The following is a 19,383-nucleotide window of genomic DNA, read 5'->3' on the forward strand; positions in this document are numbered from 1 at the left end:
GAGTCATTTGTGACATCATGTGCAAAAGGAGGAAAATATCGTAGCATCCTTGTCATGGGAATCTCATCAGTCACTTCCTACAATGCTGGTTATTCCCATCCCTTTTCCAAGCACGTTGCTGCCAGGTGGCCTGCCCGACTGCCCTTCAGTGCTGAGCACCCAGTCGGTGGCAGAGCTCAGCACTGCGGCTCAAGAGGGAGACCCTGATCTGGATTGGTGTGTGCACTTGCCAAGTTCAGCAAAATCTGAACAAACACTGCTGGGCTGGGTCCTTCCCAGTTACACCCCATGGAGAGGTGAAAACAGCTGCACAGGAGACAGGAAAAGCTGCTGCTGTGTTTACACAGTGAACCAGGAATACTAAGGAGCTCATGCAGAGGCAGTACATCTCTTCGTCATCTGTTAACCAGCTCTTCCAGACAGAAACAAAAACACAAACATGAAGCCTGACAGTGAAATGTAACACTCCCTTATCCCGAAAATGAGACCTGTCTGGGATACTGCTTTCATAGCAGTGTTTTAAAATAACATGGTAGCTCTTCTGCGTATTAAGAAAATTGGGAAATCTTCTTACCTCATCTAGCTTAGATTGTCGACAAGGGAAAGAAAATGTAAACCCAACTGGTAATTTCTTGTCCTTGATTTGTTGTTTCTCCATGAAGTCTCCCAAGCATTCAGCAACATGATCAAAAAGCTATAAGAAAAGTATAAAACCACCGTGACTAGAGATACAGTTTCAGGGAGAAAATATTTCAAACTGCTTATGAAAACCGTACTGGGTGAGGGGAAAGGGGAAAACATCTACTCCAATTTTTTAAAGATGTGTAAATGACATAGCTATGAAAATAACTGTCAGGCAGTGTATATTAACACCTTAATAATTAATAAATTATGAAATACATTGTCCTTTTATGCACCTAATTCTGCATGGCATCTCTTACCCCCATACAAAAATGCGTTTCCTGAAACAAGGGGCACGTGGCTTTCGAGCCTGCTGCTACCCTTTCAATAACAGGAAGAAGCATCTCAAAAGAACATTTGGGATCCAGTCCCACAGGAGGCTGAGCAATTTTACATCTGCTTCACTCCAGTATTGCTGAGACCAGAGAACCCAGCACTTTGCAGGAGCCACCCAAAAGGCCATCATCTCTCAAATCCATTCCTAAAGCACACAGCAAACAAACAAAAAGGAAACACTGGGGATTTGTCTGAATTTTTTACGTGCTCTGAGAAACAACCTGAAATGGGAAAATTTTCTGCATTTTTTTAAATGCTGAACTATGTAAGCAGCCTGCACTAGGCTTGCAGGTACCAATTCCCACCCAGATGCCTCGACGGGCACCCTGTGACAATAGCACTATGGGTCCCTATCAGCCAGACATGCCAGGGAGCATGTAGGCGTAAAGGTGAGGGATGTCTCTCACACCAAGCTATTTGGAAAGCCCCTCAGGTGGATTGCAACACTCAAAGCTGAAATCAAGCCCTAGCAACTGAAGCAACTGCAATGCACATCTGTATCTACCAGTACCAAAAAGCCAGACATGCCTTGAACTGACCCCTACCACAAATGGATGTCAAACTGCTAACAAGTCACTGTCTGCCCCAGAAGATAACTGTGCTTCACGTTTAAATTCCCTGAAAAAAAAACCTAAACCCAACCCTATCTGCAGCACTGGTGGGACAAGGCCAGGTAAACTGTCCAGAGGATTGGGGATAATTGGAACGGAGTACAAAAAGATAGCTGCTGGTTGCAATTAGCCTGTGCAGCTTTATTCAGTACAATTTACAGAATCTCAGAGAGATGGGAAAGGACTACAACAGGCTGCAGCAAATGCAAAAACCGAAGAGGAATATTTTGCCATTTGAAGCGGGTCAAGAAGCGGTCTGTGTAACGTTACAATTTAACAGAGCACCTTAAACACATTCCTAAAATGAGGTCAGATTTGATTAAGCAGAAGCACAGTAGTTTTCCAGGGAAAAAATTGTCCTGAGAAAATCAAGGACATTTCACCCAGTAGATGCAGTGAAATGGTATGGGAAAAGCAATGTATGGTGTTGCACTTCTGTAAGACTATTTTCAGCTGTCCATATGAGTGAGAGAAAGAGGAGTTATGAAAAGAACTATAGTTAAATAATAAAATATGACAACTTCTCCAGGAGAAACACAGACATAGCAGGAGTGTATGTTTTTATTATGCTTTGCATCTAAAAGTATCTTGCTAAATACTCAATCCTACTAAACTTTCAGATGCTCCCAGGATTACAAATGATAACCAGGGGCCAACCACAAACCCGCCAGGAATTCAGAGAGCAGGAAGCAAAAATATTGACTGTGGATTTTGCTACAAAAATTCCTCTCATGCAATGAGCCACGACTGCACAGAGAAGAGACAGGACCTGCTTTGTAAGTCCAACTGCAAAAGATCCCTGGGCATTCCCAATGCACTCAGGGAAGTCCATGCACCTGCCAGTGTCCGGTGCACAACCCGCTGAAGCTCGCCTCCACGGGTTAGCGCGCACGCTTGTGCCAAGCGATGCACCGCGAGTCATCAGGGCTCGGGGCTGGCGGCAGGGCACGCGAGCATAACCCATGCCGCAGCCTGCACGGGCAGATGTGGTTAACTATTAGCCACATTCCCGACACTACAGAGCACTGTCTAGTCAGTAATGCACGGTCTGGCTGTGCTACTGTTTCCAATAAAGCACAGAGGGAAGGCGCTGCTCAAAAGGAGAAAGAAAGAGGCAGGCATTTGTTAATTTTGATACCATTGACTGTCGTAAGATTTTTTCCTAAGGTGACTTGAGTAAGCATCTGTATGAGTCCGCGCTCATCTTAACATCCAAACCTTACGAATGCCAAACAACTCTGACAGGACAGTAGAGGCAACATTACAAAGTTCCTGTTGGTTTATTTAAAGTAAGGCAGACTGAGGAAAAATCCAAATTCCCATCCATCCACAGGTATGCAGTAGGGAACAGCGTAAGCCCAGTATTTTATCAAATGTCAAAGAGATTGACAGAGCGAATGCCACAGCCAAGAGGAAAGGACCAGTCAGATTTTACACCTGTATTGACCCGAAGCAATAAAACCACGAGATGCTGAGCAATGTGGTATCAGGCTTCATTGCTTCCTTTGGCCATGAAGTTGCCTGCTCAGGTTGGGCTCCAAGAAGTCTCCACAAGGATGCATTTGGCTGGCAGCCAGTAAACTTTGGCAAACGGCTGAAGATCCGAGCTCAAGCTCAAGACCCTGAATGGGGAAGACTTAAGGAGCAAGGAAACCACAGTTTCAAATCAGGAGAACAGTCATAAATCCACAACCTACCTCCAGCAGTGACGGAACACAAAAAGCAACACCGAAGTCAAGCCTCAGGCACGCTCCCATGTGCTGAGTTCACACAGAAGACAGGTTTCTTACAGATTTTAGACCTGCTATTACACTGCTGAAGTCAATGAGAGTTTTGTCCTTGACTTTGACAGGGAACTGTCTCTGACTGGCAAAGCTGTCAGCCCATGCCTGACAGATGGGCAAAAAATAGAAGTTTGAATGCAACGAAGTAGAAAATATCACAACGAACTGTGCTAGTGAGGCATGAAGCCATAAATTGCAATCCTTTCAATAAGCTGATTATATATTAGGCTTTAAGACTATAACTCACTGAAGTTAATGACACGGCTTGCTGAAAAACACGTTAGTAGCCTACCCCTCACGGGCAGTTCCGTCCAAGTATTCCACTAATCTGGCTCAGAGATTTCAGAGAACCTCTGCCTTACAGGTCACTCATAAGCACCAAATCATCACCTGCCTGCATGCCTCCTGGGCATCTGCCACGCTGCTCTGCGAAGCCTCACAGCAAGCGTTTTAGTCATGGCTGGTTATAGTCACGGGACAACTCCAAGCCTGGATGCAATTCTAATGATGCTTCCAGTTCCCCTTTTCTTTTCCTGGTACTGGAAGCAACTGTCCCCCCAGGGTCAGCGGAAGCCTTGCTCGCCTCTCTTTCAGCTTAAAAGCCATGACAAAACCTATCCGTCTGAGCTCCACGTTGCTGGTTCCCAACAGCCAAATGACCTCAGGATTTGTAAAAATTAAAATGTAAGCACGACAAAGCCATGGAAAGAATGCAGACCTGGCACCTCCTTTTCTGGCTCCTCCTTACCACCCTTACTGCATCTCTACCAAGTCTCACTGTAGTCGGCCCGCCTTGCCCCCCTGGGACAGACACTTGCCCCCAGGTGTGCGGGCAGCCCTGCTGCTTGTCCATCTCCAGCTCCCAGCACCTCTTGATGGACAAGCAACCCCGCACGCCAAACCTGCCTCCAGGCAGCCCACCTGAATTCCCTGCCTCCACCAGCGACAGGCATCTCAGCCCAGCCCCTCCCCCCCCCCCCCAAACTGGTCTGTGGGAAAGCCACTGCATGACCTTTTAGTCACGTAACAAAGTAATAACATTAGGAAAAGTCTTTAGAATAAAAAAAATTATTGCTGTGGTTCAGACAGCACAGCAATGCCTATATCAGTGTCACTTACAAGCCATAATTGCTGTCTTACAATCACTATTGCATAAGACTGCAGGAGCAGTTATTAGACACATACATCAAGGTGACTTCAGAAAATATATTAAGGATAGAAATGCTGTTTGCATGATTTTTCTTCTTTTCCCTCTGCTGTTTGTTCTTCTGAAACAAGCTATAAGTTTTCTGCAGGTCTCATGCTCCTGAATAGCACCTCATTCTAGTAAGACTTGTTGTTTCCAACAATGAAAATTACCTGTTTCGTCTTACACTGACAGGGAGACAAATCTGTCAGTAAAACAATCATTGTAATCCACTTCCTGATCATAAAAAGAAAATAAATTCTTCCAAAGAACCCCATCTGAAATCCAAGTAAATGAATCCAAACATTTTCTACTCTTGCAACATGGGGGACTAAAAAAAATCCCAACATTTATTCAGCAAAAATTAAGTTGAAGTTGTGCCAAAACATTCTATCAGCTTCCTCCAATTTTTCTAATGTACTTTTCACCAATGGCGAGTTGCTCAGACTGCCAGGACAGATACGTGGCTGTCATGGGTATTTCTATCCTTCATCTAACATTACAGCTGCAGGGTTGGTCACGCTCATTGCTTATAAAGATGAAGTTGTTTTCCTGCTCTCCATTCCTACCTATGTAAAGTAACTTTATTATAAAATCAGAATTTTTATTTCTAAACTATTTTTTACCTAACTCAGCCAAAGGTCTCCCACACAATGACAGCAGATTTGCAGCACCCATGCACGCCCCATTAAACTAACTACTGCTTATTTATTTTCATGTATCAACAAAGAGCTGTAGTCAAGTCTGCACACTGTAGGTGCAACTGTTAAGATTCTAAGGTCATTCTTGTGGTGTTTTTCTAAAATGGCAGTGTGAAAGCAGCTAATATTTAAGGAGACGTCCTAAGGAAGAGGTTCTTACCCGTGTTCCGCTGCCATGCATGATATCTTCAGGTGTATTATAAATTTCACTTTCCATTTGTACCGTCTGCTTTTTTTCATGCGATACCTTCACCCGCAGAATTCGGAAATAAGAACCACCGAGATCCAGTGCAATGAAATCTCCTTTCTCTATGTGGAAAATAAGACATAAGTGATTAAAAATTGTATGCAACACAAATCTGGGAAACATCAAGTTTGGCTAAGTATAACACACAGGCAAATAAATGGCCGGTGCCTACGGCAAGGAAGTTTTAGCTGCAGGGTGTCCACTTGAAGCATCAACCCAGTTCCCTACAATTTAACATGAAGTTGGTGCAATGGCAATGCCAACCACCATTGATACACAGGCAACTGCAATGAGGGTTTCTCCAAAAGGAATGGACTAACAGTGGAGAGTCTGCATCCAGATCTCATGATGAATCTGGCAAGAGCAAAGATCTCAGCAGAAAGCCAAAAAGACGTTGAAAACAGAGACAGTAAAATGAAGGGATGCCAGGGGATGCCAGATCACTGATGAGAGTCTTTTGCTGTAAACGTATGTGTGACATTTTGGAAAGTAACAGTAAATGGTGGCTGGATTCTGCACTACTCTAAAATCAATCAACAGACTACACAGAGAAGTGGTTAAAGCAGGAACCCCTTATTTCATGCTTGGAAGCTGAGATTCACTGCAAACTGCAGTCAGATAACAGAAGTCAGAAAAATGTCAGTTTGAAAAATCATGGGGCAGCCCTGCACTGCTGCAAGAGTTATTCAGAAGCTGTGATTGCGTGCACAGAGCTCCCAAATACCTCCCCAGGAGCCAGGGAAAGAGTTAGGATACCTCCATCTCCCTCTGTGGTGGAGAGGGATTTGGATTTCAAAGGTGTGAAGCCAAATTCATGTGCCCCCACCTCCACAGACCTCAGGGTGTAATTCAGGCAACAGAGATGCATGGTCTGGCTGTCTGAAGAATGACACTTTCAGCACCCCTTGGAGAGCAAGGCAAACACATCTGACTGAACCGCTTGTGCTATCTTGGCTTATCAAAGAGGGAGCAAACAAAGACAGCAATTGTTAAAGCCTGCAAAAAAGATAGTATCTAGGTAAGTAGTGTGCACAACTTATCACACAGGAGTGTGTGTCCAGGCTGCAGTTAATCACTGAGGCTCTTTGCAAGCATTTGAATCTGTGCATAGCATCCCTGGGCTCACCGAGGCTGCTCAGAGGGTGAGGAAACTGAGCACAGTGCTTTTTCATCCTGGTTTCCCTCATCAGTTTGTACTTTTCTGCAGCGTCAGAAGTGCCCCATGCTGTGGCAGGATGAGTTGCCTCCCCCACATCCTGCACCACTGATGCGTATTGCCAGTCCCGCCCTGCAGCACTCTTTGGCCTCATTCTGCCTTCCAACTTTAACCTATGACTTTGGGGAATGCCATTCCCAACATCACTGTTTTTCCATTTCTACCTAAATTCAACGTGGAAAGACTTCTAGCAGGTGGGAAGACCAGTACATTTTGATGCACTACCTCAGACTTTGACTCAGCTATCAGAGCCTTCTGACCCCACACTGTCACCAAAATATCAGATATGCAACTTATCCATGAGGATTTCCAGACCAGACTGCCTCTGAGATTACTCTGCCCTATCTCAGATCAAAACCTCTGAAGTCTGGCTTAGTGAGCTGCTCCTCACCATCACCCCATGCACCTCCAGGAGCCCCATTCCACTGAGCAAAGCCAATGAGCTGGAAGAGGCATCCCTGAGGGCAAGACCTCTAGCAGGAACAGCCAAAGAGAGGCAAAGACACTGCAAAACCCCTTACCATTTTCCAAGGTTGCAGTGTAATACAGAAACAAAACACCGTCATGCAAGAAACCACAAAGAACAGTAAGCTCAGTACACAAAAACACAGCAAATCGAGAGCAGGAGCCCACAGCCCCTAGTAATCCTCCTAATTTTGCCACATCGCAATGTAACTTTTCCTTCTTGCTGCTTTAGACAATGGGCAAACTCAAGAGTTTGCCAAAATACAGGTCTTGCAGGACTTCCCCATCTGTTCCTGAACAGCGTGGCTTTAAACAGCACTTTGCTCCAATATGAATGTCATTTAAAATGTAAACACATCCAAACTGTAGATGCAGTTCCCTTTAACGGGTTCAGCGAAACAAATTCAGTAACTCAGAACCACCACCACCCAGCAAGACCAGAACTCAAACATTTACCACAAGTGTCTCATTAGGTCAAATACCCAAATAAGCTTTATCATATGAGTATCATTTGTTGAATGCAAGCTATTACCTCCAATAAATAATGGAAAAATCAACACTGGACCAGATGGCCCTTTTTCAAGCCTAAATGCACCTTAGTATGTACCTCAAACAAATACTGCACTTCAGAAATATCTTCCCTGGCAGTAAATGAACAGATCAGCCTTGGAACACCAAGGTGCAATCAAACCTGTTGTAAATTTCTTTAGGAAGATTCTTTGAAAGTATTTTGAATTAGCTTGAGATACTGTTCTGGGCACTCAGGGCAAAAAAACCCTTCTGGGTTTTGTAGATTAAGCAGCTCAGAATGAAGCAAAAAACACTGCTAACACCAACATCTCCAGAGTCTCCAAAATTATTACTCAAAAGCTCCTTGTTAATGAAGTACACAAGCATAGATCTGAAACTAAACAGCAGTATTTTTCTGAATAGTCAGCTCTCATAATAATAATCAGACTCTCAGAGGAAAGAGCTTACAAGGCAGTAATTAGAGACGGGCCAGAGAAAAGGGCAGGCTTTCAGCCTCTGGCTTTTACGGAGGGACAGCTGAAGGTAGAAATTGCCATCGGCTGGGAGCCGAACCCATGCTTTGGGCACAGCGACACGGATACATCCGCGAGGGCCCCGCAGAGCCTGCTGGAGGAGGAGGGCTCCGTGCCTGCCCTGGCTGCCCATGTGCGATGGCTGAGCCAGGCGTGACAGGCACATGCAGGTGAGTCAGGGAAAGAGATGCCATGACACCCACCCACCGCAAATACTGCTCATAGCTGGGGTCAGAGCATGCCCGTTCTGGGAAATAATGGAACCGTTTCGCCCGCATTTCTAACAGCTATCCGAAGACACGCTTGCAACCTGCATATACAGGTTTCTATCACGTTATACAGAAATTGTCTGGAGCAAAGCACTGCCTTGCTCTAATCCATGCTGCAAAGACACTGCCCACAGCACGCCTGTCCCGGAGAGGCTGGCAGGAGCCAAACAGGCATAGGATCAAGAACTGAGCACCCTGTACACAACACATGAGGTTGCTTTTTTAAGTAGGTGTGTAATACATGATCTGCAATGAATGAATGCCTTGACATACAGATACACTTAGGCTCAGCCAGGGCTACCCACTGCTCTGGCTCATGCTAGGTCTCAGCAGCACTCAGCTATCTCCTGCACCTCTCCCGGCCAGGCACAGATCCCCTTTTCCCTGTCCCATATGGCATCTCAAGATCTCCCCGGTTTGTGCCATGGAACAATTTGCAAAACTATCTGACTCACCGCAAGCAGCTTAGATTCACTAACGCGCAGTGCCTGACGGAGCAGGGCACTGGGGACATGCCTGTATTCAACTGAACTCAAGCGCACACGAAGGAAAAAGCAGGGATTTCAGAGTTGGTAAACATGCTGGGATTCCACGCAAAAGCCTTCAGGTCACCTCAGCTGCAAATCCTTAGAGCAACCCCTGTCTGTCACCCAGCTCTGTGTGGCAGCTTCTGGCTTTCTCAACAGGCTGCGAATTTCAACGCAGCATTTCAGCCTAATAGCCAGCCAGCAGTGCTAAATTAAGGGAAATGCAGGGTTCAAGTTTGTTGAACCCTTTGGGATTTTTTTAGAGAGAGAATCACATTTCAACTAAAAAGCTTAAGGTGGCAGAAAGCAACAGCAAAGCAGAACTATCAAAGATTTCCACCTGTCAGACAGTGTCAAGTAACACAAAGCACCAGGCTTCATGTTCTTTCATCCAATAAATTCTTGATTTAAACTTTAAAAAAAGCCTCAAAACAGGTAACCGTGTTATACAGTTCTTGCAGCTGTGCAATTTCTGCACACAGGGACATAATTTGTGGTAGGCACCAAACTACAGTTAACCAACTCATGCTACATGAGAAGGAAATTCAGTGTTACCGCTAAATAATAAACACTACTATATACTGTTTACAAATAGATTTATAGACTCTATGTATAGTATTCATTTTTTTTTGTAAACACTGAAATAAGTAATAGGGGCAATCTTGGTCTCAAATACCAACACAACATTTTTGGTTTCTGATAGCAATTTGTGCCACTTTCATTAGGTACAGTGAGCACAGAAAACCCAGGTCCTGTATCTGGATGGAAGAAGCTCAGTACACCAGAACAGCAGCTTTGGAGCCGCACACTGCAGCCTCCTTGAGTTCTGCAAGTTTTCCCCTAAGACAGTCTCCAAGAGGTAGCTACAGAAAGTAAAATGAATGCCAGGAAACTCAAATTCAGCATATAAGGGTTCACACTTCCACTGGGGAAAAAACAAGACGAGACGTTGAGTCAAATAGCAAATGACTAAAAGCCACTGTCTTTGTTAAGACCCTAGATCACATGAGTGCGAATTGCATAAATCAAAAATCTTCCTATGTGAAGTATTGATTGTTGGCAGACAAAAATCAGTGTAAATGTACTGGCTATTAGTGGATTGATTGCTAAGAAGGGCTCTTCTATTGGCATAAAAATGGGTTTGATGCAGGAATCACAAAAACCTCCAGCATCTGTGGGAACAGACCTGCACGGAGGGGAAGCTGTCTTCAAAACGTTGTCTGAACTTGCCAGACAGCAAATTGCTTTTGTTCTTGGTAGCATATTGGTGTATTTCTAGCATGTTTCCCATGAAGCACACTGTGTTTAATATGGAAAACAAATGCTCAACTCCTTACCTGAACCATCAGGAATGGACCTCACAAACGTAGGAAGCATCTTCACTGCAGCCGTTGGATTAAAATCTCTGGAGAGGCCATTTTTCATCTCTCTCCTGAAGCGAGCCATAACGTCTATCAGCGTTTCGTCAGAGAGCCGCATGGCGTAAAGGTATTTATCAATCTGGGGAAAAAAGACAAACACCACCACAGAGTGAAAGACCCACCCTGAGGTGCCCAGGTGGGGCTATACCTCTCTTTGATTGCAAGAACAGCGTATAGCCCCAGCTTGGCCCTGGGATTCTGGCCAAGCTGACAACACAGCCACGCACCGTGCTTTGTCTTTTGACTCAAAATCAAGGAAATGTGCAAGCGCTAGGGAACAACATGAGCTGAATCCCACCCCATCCTACTGCTTTTCAAAGGCAAGACCCAGTCCCACATCACTCCATCTCCTCTTTTCCACCATTCACCCACAGCCTCACCCCCACTATCTCCAGCCCTCACCCCACTTCTCAGCTCTCCTGACTGTCCATGAGCTGAACAGCTGAAGCTAAAAATCCCGCTTTTAGCACCTTGTCCCAGCTGGGGTGATGTGGGTGTCACGGCAGTCCACAGACGCACCTTGTATTTAAAGCTTTTCATTGCAAAGGACTTGCCACAGCAGTCTCAGGGCTACGTCCCAGGCTGAGAAATTACTTCTGCGTAGCAGACCATTTTCCCTATCCCACTCCAAAGATATCACAGCCAGAGGTAGGAGAGGCAGGACTTGGCTGTGGGCAGGTAGTGTCTTCCTCCTCAAGACAAAACATCAGATTAAAAGTTGTTGACTTCTCCTGTGTGGCTACCCAAGACAGGAACTTTCCTTACCTCCCTGGAAAAAGGAGGTGGTTCCAGTTTTCCAATAATACTGCTTTCCATAATAGTATACCTGTCTTCAGCATGAGGAAGATTAAGAGATGCTTTGATGTCTCAAGAATACAACTTGGCCTTGGGGGGTTCTTGCTAAGCGCTAAACCCACCCCTTTTACCTCAGCCGCCAGTCTGTTCTTGCCTTGTTTCATTATGTGCCTTGGAAATTTGGTTCTGCAAACAGCTCAGACCGAAGCCACACCTTGGGGATCACTTTTGCTTGCAGGTTAGCAGGACCATCAAAACAAAACCCTGCCCATGTTTTCCGTCTTCAGCAAAACTGGAAAAGCCACTTCATTTTAAACCCCAGGCCATCTCTGTGTCAAGACTCTCGCTCTCAAGGCTTCCAGAGCAGTGAAGGAGACGCAAACTCGTCTCTCAGCTGGCATCAGGTCTTACAGTACCAATGCCACAATAAAACACCCCACCTGAAACGTATATATGCAAGTGCTCCATGTTTTGGGGACTTTGAGACAGTAAGCAATGAATAATGCCATTTGCAAAGGAAAAGCAGATAATCAAAATGTAATTAAACCCTGAACTGACTGTAAACGCAGCGCCCATTTAATTGCTCCTGCAGAAAGTACTTCTGCTCCACGTAGTCAAGGTCTGCACCAAAGATAGCGTAATTCCCCAAGCCAGACACCCTCCCACCGTGACCAAGCATTTACACAGATGAGGGAGGAAGGCACAGACAGTGCTGCTAGGCGCAGCGAGCTGGCCTGATCCTGAACCACAGGGCTGGGGGCCAGGCAAGCCTGAACCACGGGGGGTCACAGCCAAAGGCTGCACGAACTGTTAAGTGTTCAGTGCCACTGCTTGCAAAGGAAGAGCAAACCAGTCATCGAATAGATGCTAAGGGGAAGTTCCAGTGCAACATGAAATAATACCACGCATTTGCTCCACAAAGTGGTGAAGTGATAGTGCAGGCATATTTCTCTACAACAGAGGCCAAACACAAGACCCCAGGCAACATCCTCACACCCCAGCTGTGTCCCGTCCTGTGCCGCTCTGATGGGCTGACAGCCTCCTCACAGCGACAACCACAGCCAGCCACTGGTGTTTTCACTCCAGGAACAAACACCTGGACAAGATTCACCCTGTCTGCAGCCCCAAATGCTGGGGGGATGGATGCAGAAACTGGCATCAGGTTCAGCAGGAAGGTCTCTCCTCCACAGCAAACCCTGCCACAGTTGTGGGCTTTCTTTGAGCAGAGTGTCAAACCATGATGCCAGGGCATGAGGTTATTCCCTTTTAAAGGTTGGGGTCGGGGGCAGGGGCAGGGGGAAACACCCTTTTATCAAAGCTGAGCTTTCAGCAGCCCGCGCTGCCACGCAGAGGCCCGGTTCCCCCTATCTCACAGTGAAAGCTACACTAACACACCATTCACAGTCAGACTTCACTATGCAATTAAAATACCCCTCTAGAAAGCCCCACCCCTGCTCTCTTCTCCCAGAAACAGAGTTGAAGGATCCCTCCCCCCCTCCAAATGCCCCGTTGTGAACGCAGGGTTGGCGTTTGCACAGTCAGGACCAACCAGACAAGCCCTTTCTCCCCCCCGCTGCCCCTATGCTGCCCTCAGCAGCTAGGGAAAACGGGAGGGAGGGCTTTTTTTCCTCCTGTGAAAAAAACAATGAGCGCTGTCAGCGCCCTTACATAATTGGGCTGGACCCTCCTGCGTGCAGGGCGCATCGCATCCCATCGCATCCCATCGCGTTGCGTCGCATCGCATCGAGGCCATCTTCAGCGCTGAGACTCACGGGGCAGGGAGGCGGGGGAGATGGGGACTAAACCTCGGTCCAAAACAAAATCACTCCCGTGCGTTACAGTTTCCCAAACTGGGGGGGTGGGGTGGGGAAAGTGGTCTTTTTTTCCTCCCAAGCAGGAAAAGGGTTAGTCATTCCGGCAGCACAGGCAGCCGTACAAGGGATGAGGGGACGAGGGATGGCAGCCCTCTAAGCGAAAACCCTCAGCAAATAGCCATAAATAACTGGGGGATGGGGGGGGGTAGCTGGAGGCTGGATTATGGGATAGAGGTTTAATAACTCCCTGCTCTGTCTGCAATAAAAGCCGATCAGAAAGCAAATCTCAGACTTATCCGAAAGCAAGCTGTGGAGGGGCTGCTAGGAACAGAGGCAGGAGCTGCCAGCAGCAGCCGGCTGGACCCACAACGCCACTGAGGCTCCTGCGGCTGCGGCCCCCGTGGGACATGGATGCCAGCCCTTCCTGGGGACGGCGGAGAGCAGGAGCAATTTCAGGCAGGCAGTTGTGTGGGCAAGGAGCAGAAAACACTCCTTTATTTAGCTGCCATCTCAGAGCCACCACCCCAGGAAGGGCACCTTCCCACAGTGCCACTATGGGAGCCCTCCGAGAGCTCAATCACTTTTTTTTTTTTTTTCTTAATAAAAATAAAAAGCCAGACAGAATCTGTGAGCAATTTTTTTAAAAATAGGACTTCATCATTTTGAACATATGCACACAGTTATTCCTGGTCACATAAGAAAGACACTTTTTGTACTTGGGTAAAAAAAGTTTCTGAAAATCCAGCCACCACGGCAGCCTTCACGGGAAGTTGTGAATAATTGTAAGTGCATAATGAAACAGGCAGCACTAAAGGCCATTCCTTAAATGCATGCCTCATTCCCCAGACACTGACAACAGTCAATGGTATCCAAGAGGAGAGCACTCCCACAACAATTTCAGAAATCATTAGCACCTATTTTACTGACACAGCCTTTGCACAAAAACCCTTCGCCATGTAAACATTTTTCTGCAGAGCTAATCATACTCCATGCTCCTTTCAGCATCAGGAAGATTCACCAGGAGCCAAGGCATGTTAAAACAAGTAGTTTAGACATCCTCAAACTGTTTGTGCTTACTTATGATTTATCAGATTGGTTCCTAAAAAGCCTTTATACTGGCAGGTCATCGCTATGGGGCCTTTTTTGATGCCAGTTGCTGCCTTTTACACCCCATTCCATCACATTCTTTTCAGCGTTGAAGGATATTTAAATGTCAGTCTTGGATTGCAAGTTTTTTTGTTCTCTCATCAGGTAATATGACAAAAAGGTACTGCTACCCTAACAGAGAGAAACCAGGAAGACCAAGAGGCTCCCTTTGCTGGGGCCAGCTACTGCAGGTACAAACCTGCTGGAAACAAAAGGCACTCCAAGGCAGTTTTCCAAAAGCTCTCTTGCACACAGGCCAGAGGCACAGATGCCAGGGACACTCCATGATGCCTGTATCCCTGAGGATAAGAGCCAGCCTTTTAGAGAAATCTGCACAACCCAAACCAAAGTCCTAAGTCCTCTGTCACAGCCAGGATGCTGAGCTCCTGTTGCTGCCCCTGGAGGATCACAAACATTCAGGGAACAGATGTTTTCAAAAACATCTAGTTAATTTATCCCGCTTGGAGTAAAACCACCACATGTGTATTTATATGGTACAGGGCATCACACACTGCCTGCCTGCTCCTGCGCAGCAGGGTTACGTGCAAGTGCCCATACACGTGCTCTCATCAGAAAATGGCCCCTTGCAGGGGCTGCAGGGCCACAGGGCTGCCAGCATGCGATAGACAACCCACACCTTCAACACTACACATTCGCCCTGCCCATTCCTCCCTGCTTGCCACAACTCATCTTGAAAAATGTTCCAGGAAATGCAAATTTCAAAAAAAATTACTCTCAGACTTAAAGGGTATATAAAATCCAGCAAAACCAGTACGGAAGCACTAGTTCTTAGAGCCAGGGTATCCCGAGGGCCTGAAACCACCAGCACCATCTGTGCCCCTAGGCAGGGTTCCCACCTGGAAAGGCAGCACTGAGCATCAGTGCCATGCAGGGGTGGGAACCCAAAAAACAGAAGGAAACAGGGTCACAAGGGAAGAAGAACGTTCAGCCTTGGTGCAGTGGAGACCGGGTAACAAATCCATTCCCAAATTCACCACGTTGGTACTTCTAAACCTTTGACACCCGCAGCATCTTCAAGGTGATCTGCCACCTGTGCCACCAAATGCCGAGGCAACTCCTGCCATGGACCTGCGAGGCAGAGGAGCAGCCGCCGTGGCCAGGAGCCCCGCAGGGCAGCGTGGCGAGCAGGGGCAACGCGTGGCCGGCAGCCCCCAGCCACAGGCACGTACCAGCAGAAAGTGCTGCTCTTCCGGAAGCAGGGAGAAGAGGGAGGGACCTGAACCAAAGCCATGTAGGCACGTATTCCCGTAAGCGGCACGCTGAGATGGAGCACAAACCTCGCAAGCAGCACGCTGAGATGGAGCAAAAATCCCTTTGCCCCACGGGAAACCAGGGAGCGGAGCCCACCGGCTGCCAGCAGCCACGGGGCTGAGCCTCCCACTGCTGCAGAAACCCTCCCCACGGGGCAGGCAAAAGCGAGGGGGCTCAATATCCGCTCCAAAAGGATATCAACAGGAAAAGATGTCTCACATCCTCCAAAACCAGTAGCCTGTTTTTTTTTTTTTTATTAATTAAATGTTTGGGTTTTTTCTTTTTCAGACAAAACCAGGTTGATCCATAAGAATGCTTTACGGCTCCCCGGCCAAACAATTTTCCATGCCGTCAGACAATAGCCACCTCATGGTGCCAAACCAGCCTGCAATAAATAACCACCAGCAACACCACAGAGTTCCCCCCATGCCTGTATGCTTCCACCACGGCTGCCTTCCCCCCACAGCTCTTCTGCTGCTCCTTGGCCAGCGCACACCCTTGTACTTATCTTGGGTTTCTAAATATAACAGGCACAGCGAGGCAGAGAAGGCCTTACCCAGGCATGCACGCCTGGCACCAGCAGCAGCACTTACGAATCCTCTGGGAAAGGAAAATCAGGGGCCTGAGGAAAAGTGTGAGCCACATACAAGAGGCCAAAGGTGCAGAGGGCTGCGGGCTGCGTGCAGCCTTCAGCTCCTCATCAGAAAAGCTGGGTGGCAAAGCAAAAGTCCTAAACCATGGAGGGAGATGTGGAAAATGTGGGGTGCCGTCTCAGGTTTTATCCAACAAAGGAGTGGGCACAGGTGAGCAAGTCTTGAGTGGGGCGGGTTGTGTCACCCAGGCAGAGGAGCTGAGGCCTCCCCAGGCACAGCCAGAAACCCAAAGCGAAGAGGTGCTCTCCTCCCATCAGGACAAGCCCCGAGATCAATACAAATCAGCCCTGCTAACACTGTCACTGAGGCTTTCCCAAAATATTTTAGGGATGCCTTCAGCAGGCACCCAGCCATGCACCTAGGTGGGTCACGCAGCACCACCGGAGGAGGTGGCAGAGGGGAAGCCTGTGCTTCCTGACGTCAGCCTGGCTCTGTGACAGGACTCGGAGATATTTGCAATTATTTTCCCAATGTGTGGCCCCACATCCCTAGCCCCAGGCCCTCCGCTCCCTACAGCTCTGCAATATGCTCAGCCGGAACCTAACTGCCATGTTTGTATTTACCCTGCGCTCTGCACCCGTTCCCTTGTGGCAGTGCAAAATCGCAGGGCTGTACCATGCATATAGCAGCAGTCGCCTGGTGCCAAAGGAAGAGAAGCCCATAAAAATACTACTTCTTGTTAAGCACAACTGACAACCACTTCCTGTAAATTCAGAACCTCCAGTGACACATAATTCAAAAACTACCTGCTCTTCGCCTTCGTCACCCCGGTGCTGGCGTGACAGATGCCCACAGGCACCCTGGGGAAGAAGGGCAGGTCCCCCCTCTCCAGGGATGCTGGTGCCTACTGGATGCCTGAAAAACCATCACCACCACCCCCGCCATCGCCGAAGCCCCCCAGCTCCTGCCTGGCTTTGTCAAGGCCGGTTTCCACGGGCGGCGTGCATCACCCGCGACCCCACTCCACTCTCCACCGGGGATGCCTGGGGGATGGGGGGGGGGGGGGGGAGGGGAGGCGCCCGGCTGGGCGTAAAACCGGGCTTATTCCCCTTTCCCCCACAGCAGGGTGGCTATGGGGACAAAACGACAAAACCAACGGGGGGAGGGAATAAAAAGCCATCTGGCGTGGGGGCGAGGGATTTCGATCTACCTTTTTGACCTGATCCTCCTTCAGCTCCGTGAAGTAGTAGGCCAGGAGCTGGGCGGCGATCATCCTGCCGGCTGCAGCGGGCGGCTCCGCGCACGCAGCGATGCGGCGCCCGGGGATGGCCGCGCCGCCGCAGCGCCTCCCCTTCCTCCTCCTCCTCCTCCTCCTCTGCGGGCCGGCCCCGCCCGCCGCCCCGCTCCCACCGCCCCGCTCCCACCGCCGGGCGGGGACGTGCCGGCTCCGCGGGATCCCTGCTCGGCACAGCGGGCGGCAGCAGCAGCACCAGCAGCAGGGCCGGCCCCCGAAGAGCCTTTTAGGGCAGCCTTGGGGGCAGAGCGCTGAAGGTTTCTCACTGTTCCTTGAACTCTGCTGCGGTATGGGAAAAGCAAACGGCAAGAAACCCCCAAAAATCCTAAACTAAAGATGTTTGCAGAAGAGCGTCTGCACTCAGAAATCTTTGAGAAAATAGCAAAACTGCGGGACCCTCCACTACCACCAAGCCTCCCCTGCCCGGCTGCGATGCCTCCTCCAAAGCGAGCGGGACCCAGCCTGGACCCCCTGGGCTGCAGGCTGAGCTGCTGGGACACTTGCAGGTGGGCCCCAAATCCCGTAATCGCTTTGACAGTTTTACTTTTGGGAACCCCGCACTCACATTCCATCAGCAAAATCCCCACATCAAATACACTGACAGACGGACGGGACCTCTCCTCCCCCTGTGCGCTTGCCCACATTTTTGCACCGTTGGAGCGCAGTCCCCAGCACCCCCAGGAGGCATTCACCGCTGCGAAGGCTCCGCAGGCCCCGCGTGCACCCAAGCGAAGCAATGCAATGCCCCTCCGAAAGCTGAAGGCCACATGCTGATGACAAGGCGACACAAGTCAGCAGCTCATGGGACTTTTGCCTGCCTCCCGTCCATCCATGGGGACAGGAACACACACCCACGCAAATGGCAGCGATGCTGGAAGCGTGATTAGCACAGATATTGTCTACCAAAGTCCAAGTGATTAAAAACCTGTTTCTTGAGTTTCCGGCTTCCTTTTCAGTGCTGCTTTAATTAAATGGTTGCACTGGGCAAAACCAAGAGCTACTTTGGCAGACACATCCTCCCTTAGACTGCCTTAGTCGCTGCAGGCAGGGTGGGCAGCATTTCCTTCTCCACCTCACCACGCCAGCCTTAAGCTCATTCTCAGACAGATTTTCATCAAGCGTTTCGCCGATCTGCATGTGTTACCCCTTCTTGTTTGTTTGGCAAGCTAATAAGCAGCCATGCCAGTGCCCCCCAGCACGGCCAGGCTACCTGGCCACAGGCACAGCAGCATCGCCCTGTGACCAGGCGCCGTTGGAGCTTGCGCCGGCAACGTCACCCAGGCTGACCAAGTTCTCACTCAGATGTAATTCACTGTTCAGCCACACTCCTCTCCTCTTCTGTCAGTTAGATACTGTAATTCCCAGACCAAGCTCGCGCCTGTTTTCAATCTCTCTGTCATCTGCTAAACCTGTCTTTCAGCTGAAATTGCTCTCCTCGCTCTCAGGCGTTTGCTTTCTATAAATACAGAGGCAAGTAGCTGTGTATGTCCTCCGCTTTGCTTCACTAGCTAAGACAGACCGAGCTCTTCTTTCGTCTCCTTTCCCTGAAAAGCCCAGGCTGGTTTAGAAGCCTTTTTCCACACTTGCTCCAGCCTGAACTCACCTCTATCAAACACAGTAGCTGAAGTCAGGTAAGAAAAAGCCAAAACCCCTGCACTGACGTTCACCGTTCTCCTACCAGAAATACGTCACCAAATGCCTTCCCATTAACAAGCACAAACCCTGACGCTCCCAAGCTGCACCAGGTCACCAACATCCCTCCATGCCATAAGCCCCCGCTCCCAGCAGATCTTTCATCCCATGACAAAAAACACCCCTGTTCCTGCTCCTCCAGCACGGCCAATGGCATCCTGGCTGCCAGAGATGTCCTCACTGAAAAGCTGCCCTACAGCAGCTCAGATCAAAATTCAGAAGCAAAAAGTCACTTTCAGCGCATGTGTGTTTACATTTGCCTTTTGTTGCTTTATGAACACTGCCTGGCA

General features: G+C 48.6%; 1 protein-coding gene across 2 annotated transcripts in view; it reads right to left on the bottom strand.

Annotated features, from left to right (window-relative positions):
• LOC121093474 (hexokinase-1) overlaps positions 1-19,383 on the bottom strand; it is a 49,812-nt gene that overhangs the window by 21,739 nt on the left and 8,690 nt on the right. Inside the window, exons 1-4 of one of the 2 annotated variants that reach the window (XM_040605819.1) lie at positions 17,318-17,460; positions 10,404-10,566; positions 5,460-5,608; positions 575-694 (exon numbers count right to left, since the gene is read on the bottom strand). In XM_040605819.1, coding sequence (XP_040461753.1) covers positions 575-694; positions 5,460-5,608; positions 10,404-10,566; positions 17,318-17,380 — 495 coding nt within the window. In that variant the 5' untranslated portion in view covers positions 17,381-17,460. Of the gene's footprint in view, positions 1-574; positions 695-5,459; positions 5,609-10,403; positions 10,567-17,317; positions 17,461-19,383 lie in introns of those variants that run through there. The other variant, XM_040605818.1, reaches the window with a different exon arrangement.

This window comes from Falco naumanni, chromosome 9, assembly GCF_017639655.2.
Source record: "Falco naumanni isolate bFalNau1 chromosome 9, bFalNau1.pat, whole genome shotgun sequence".
NCBI classification, from domain to species: Eukaryota; Metazoa; Chordata; class Aves; order Falconiformes; family Falconidae; genus Falco; species Falco naumanni.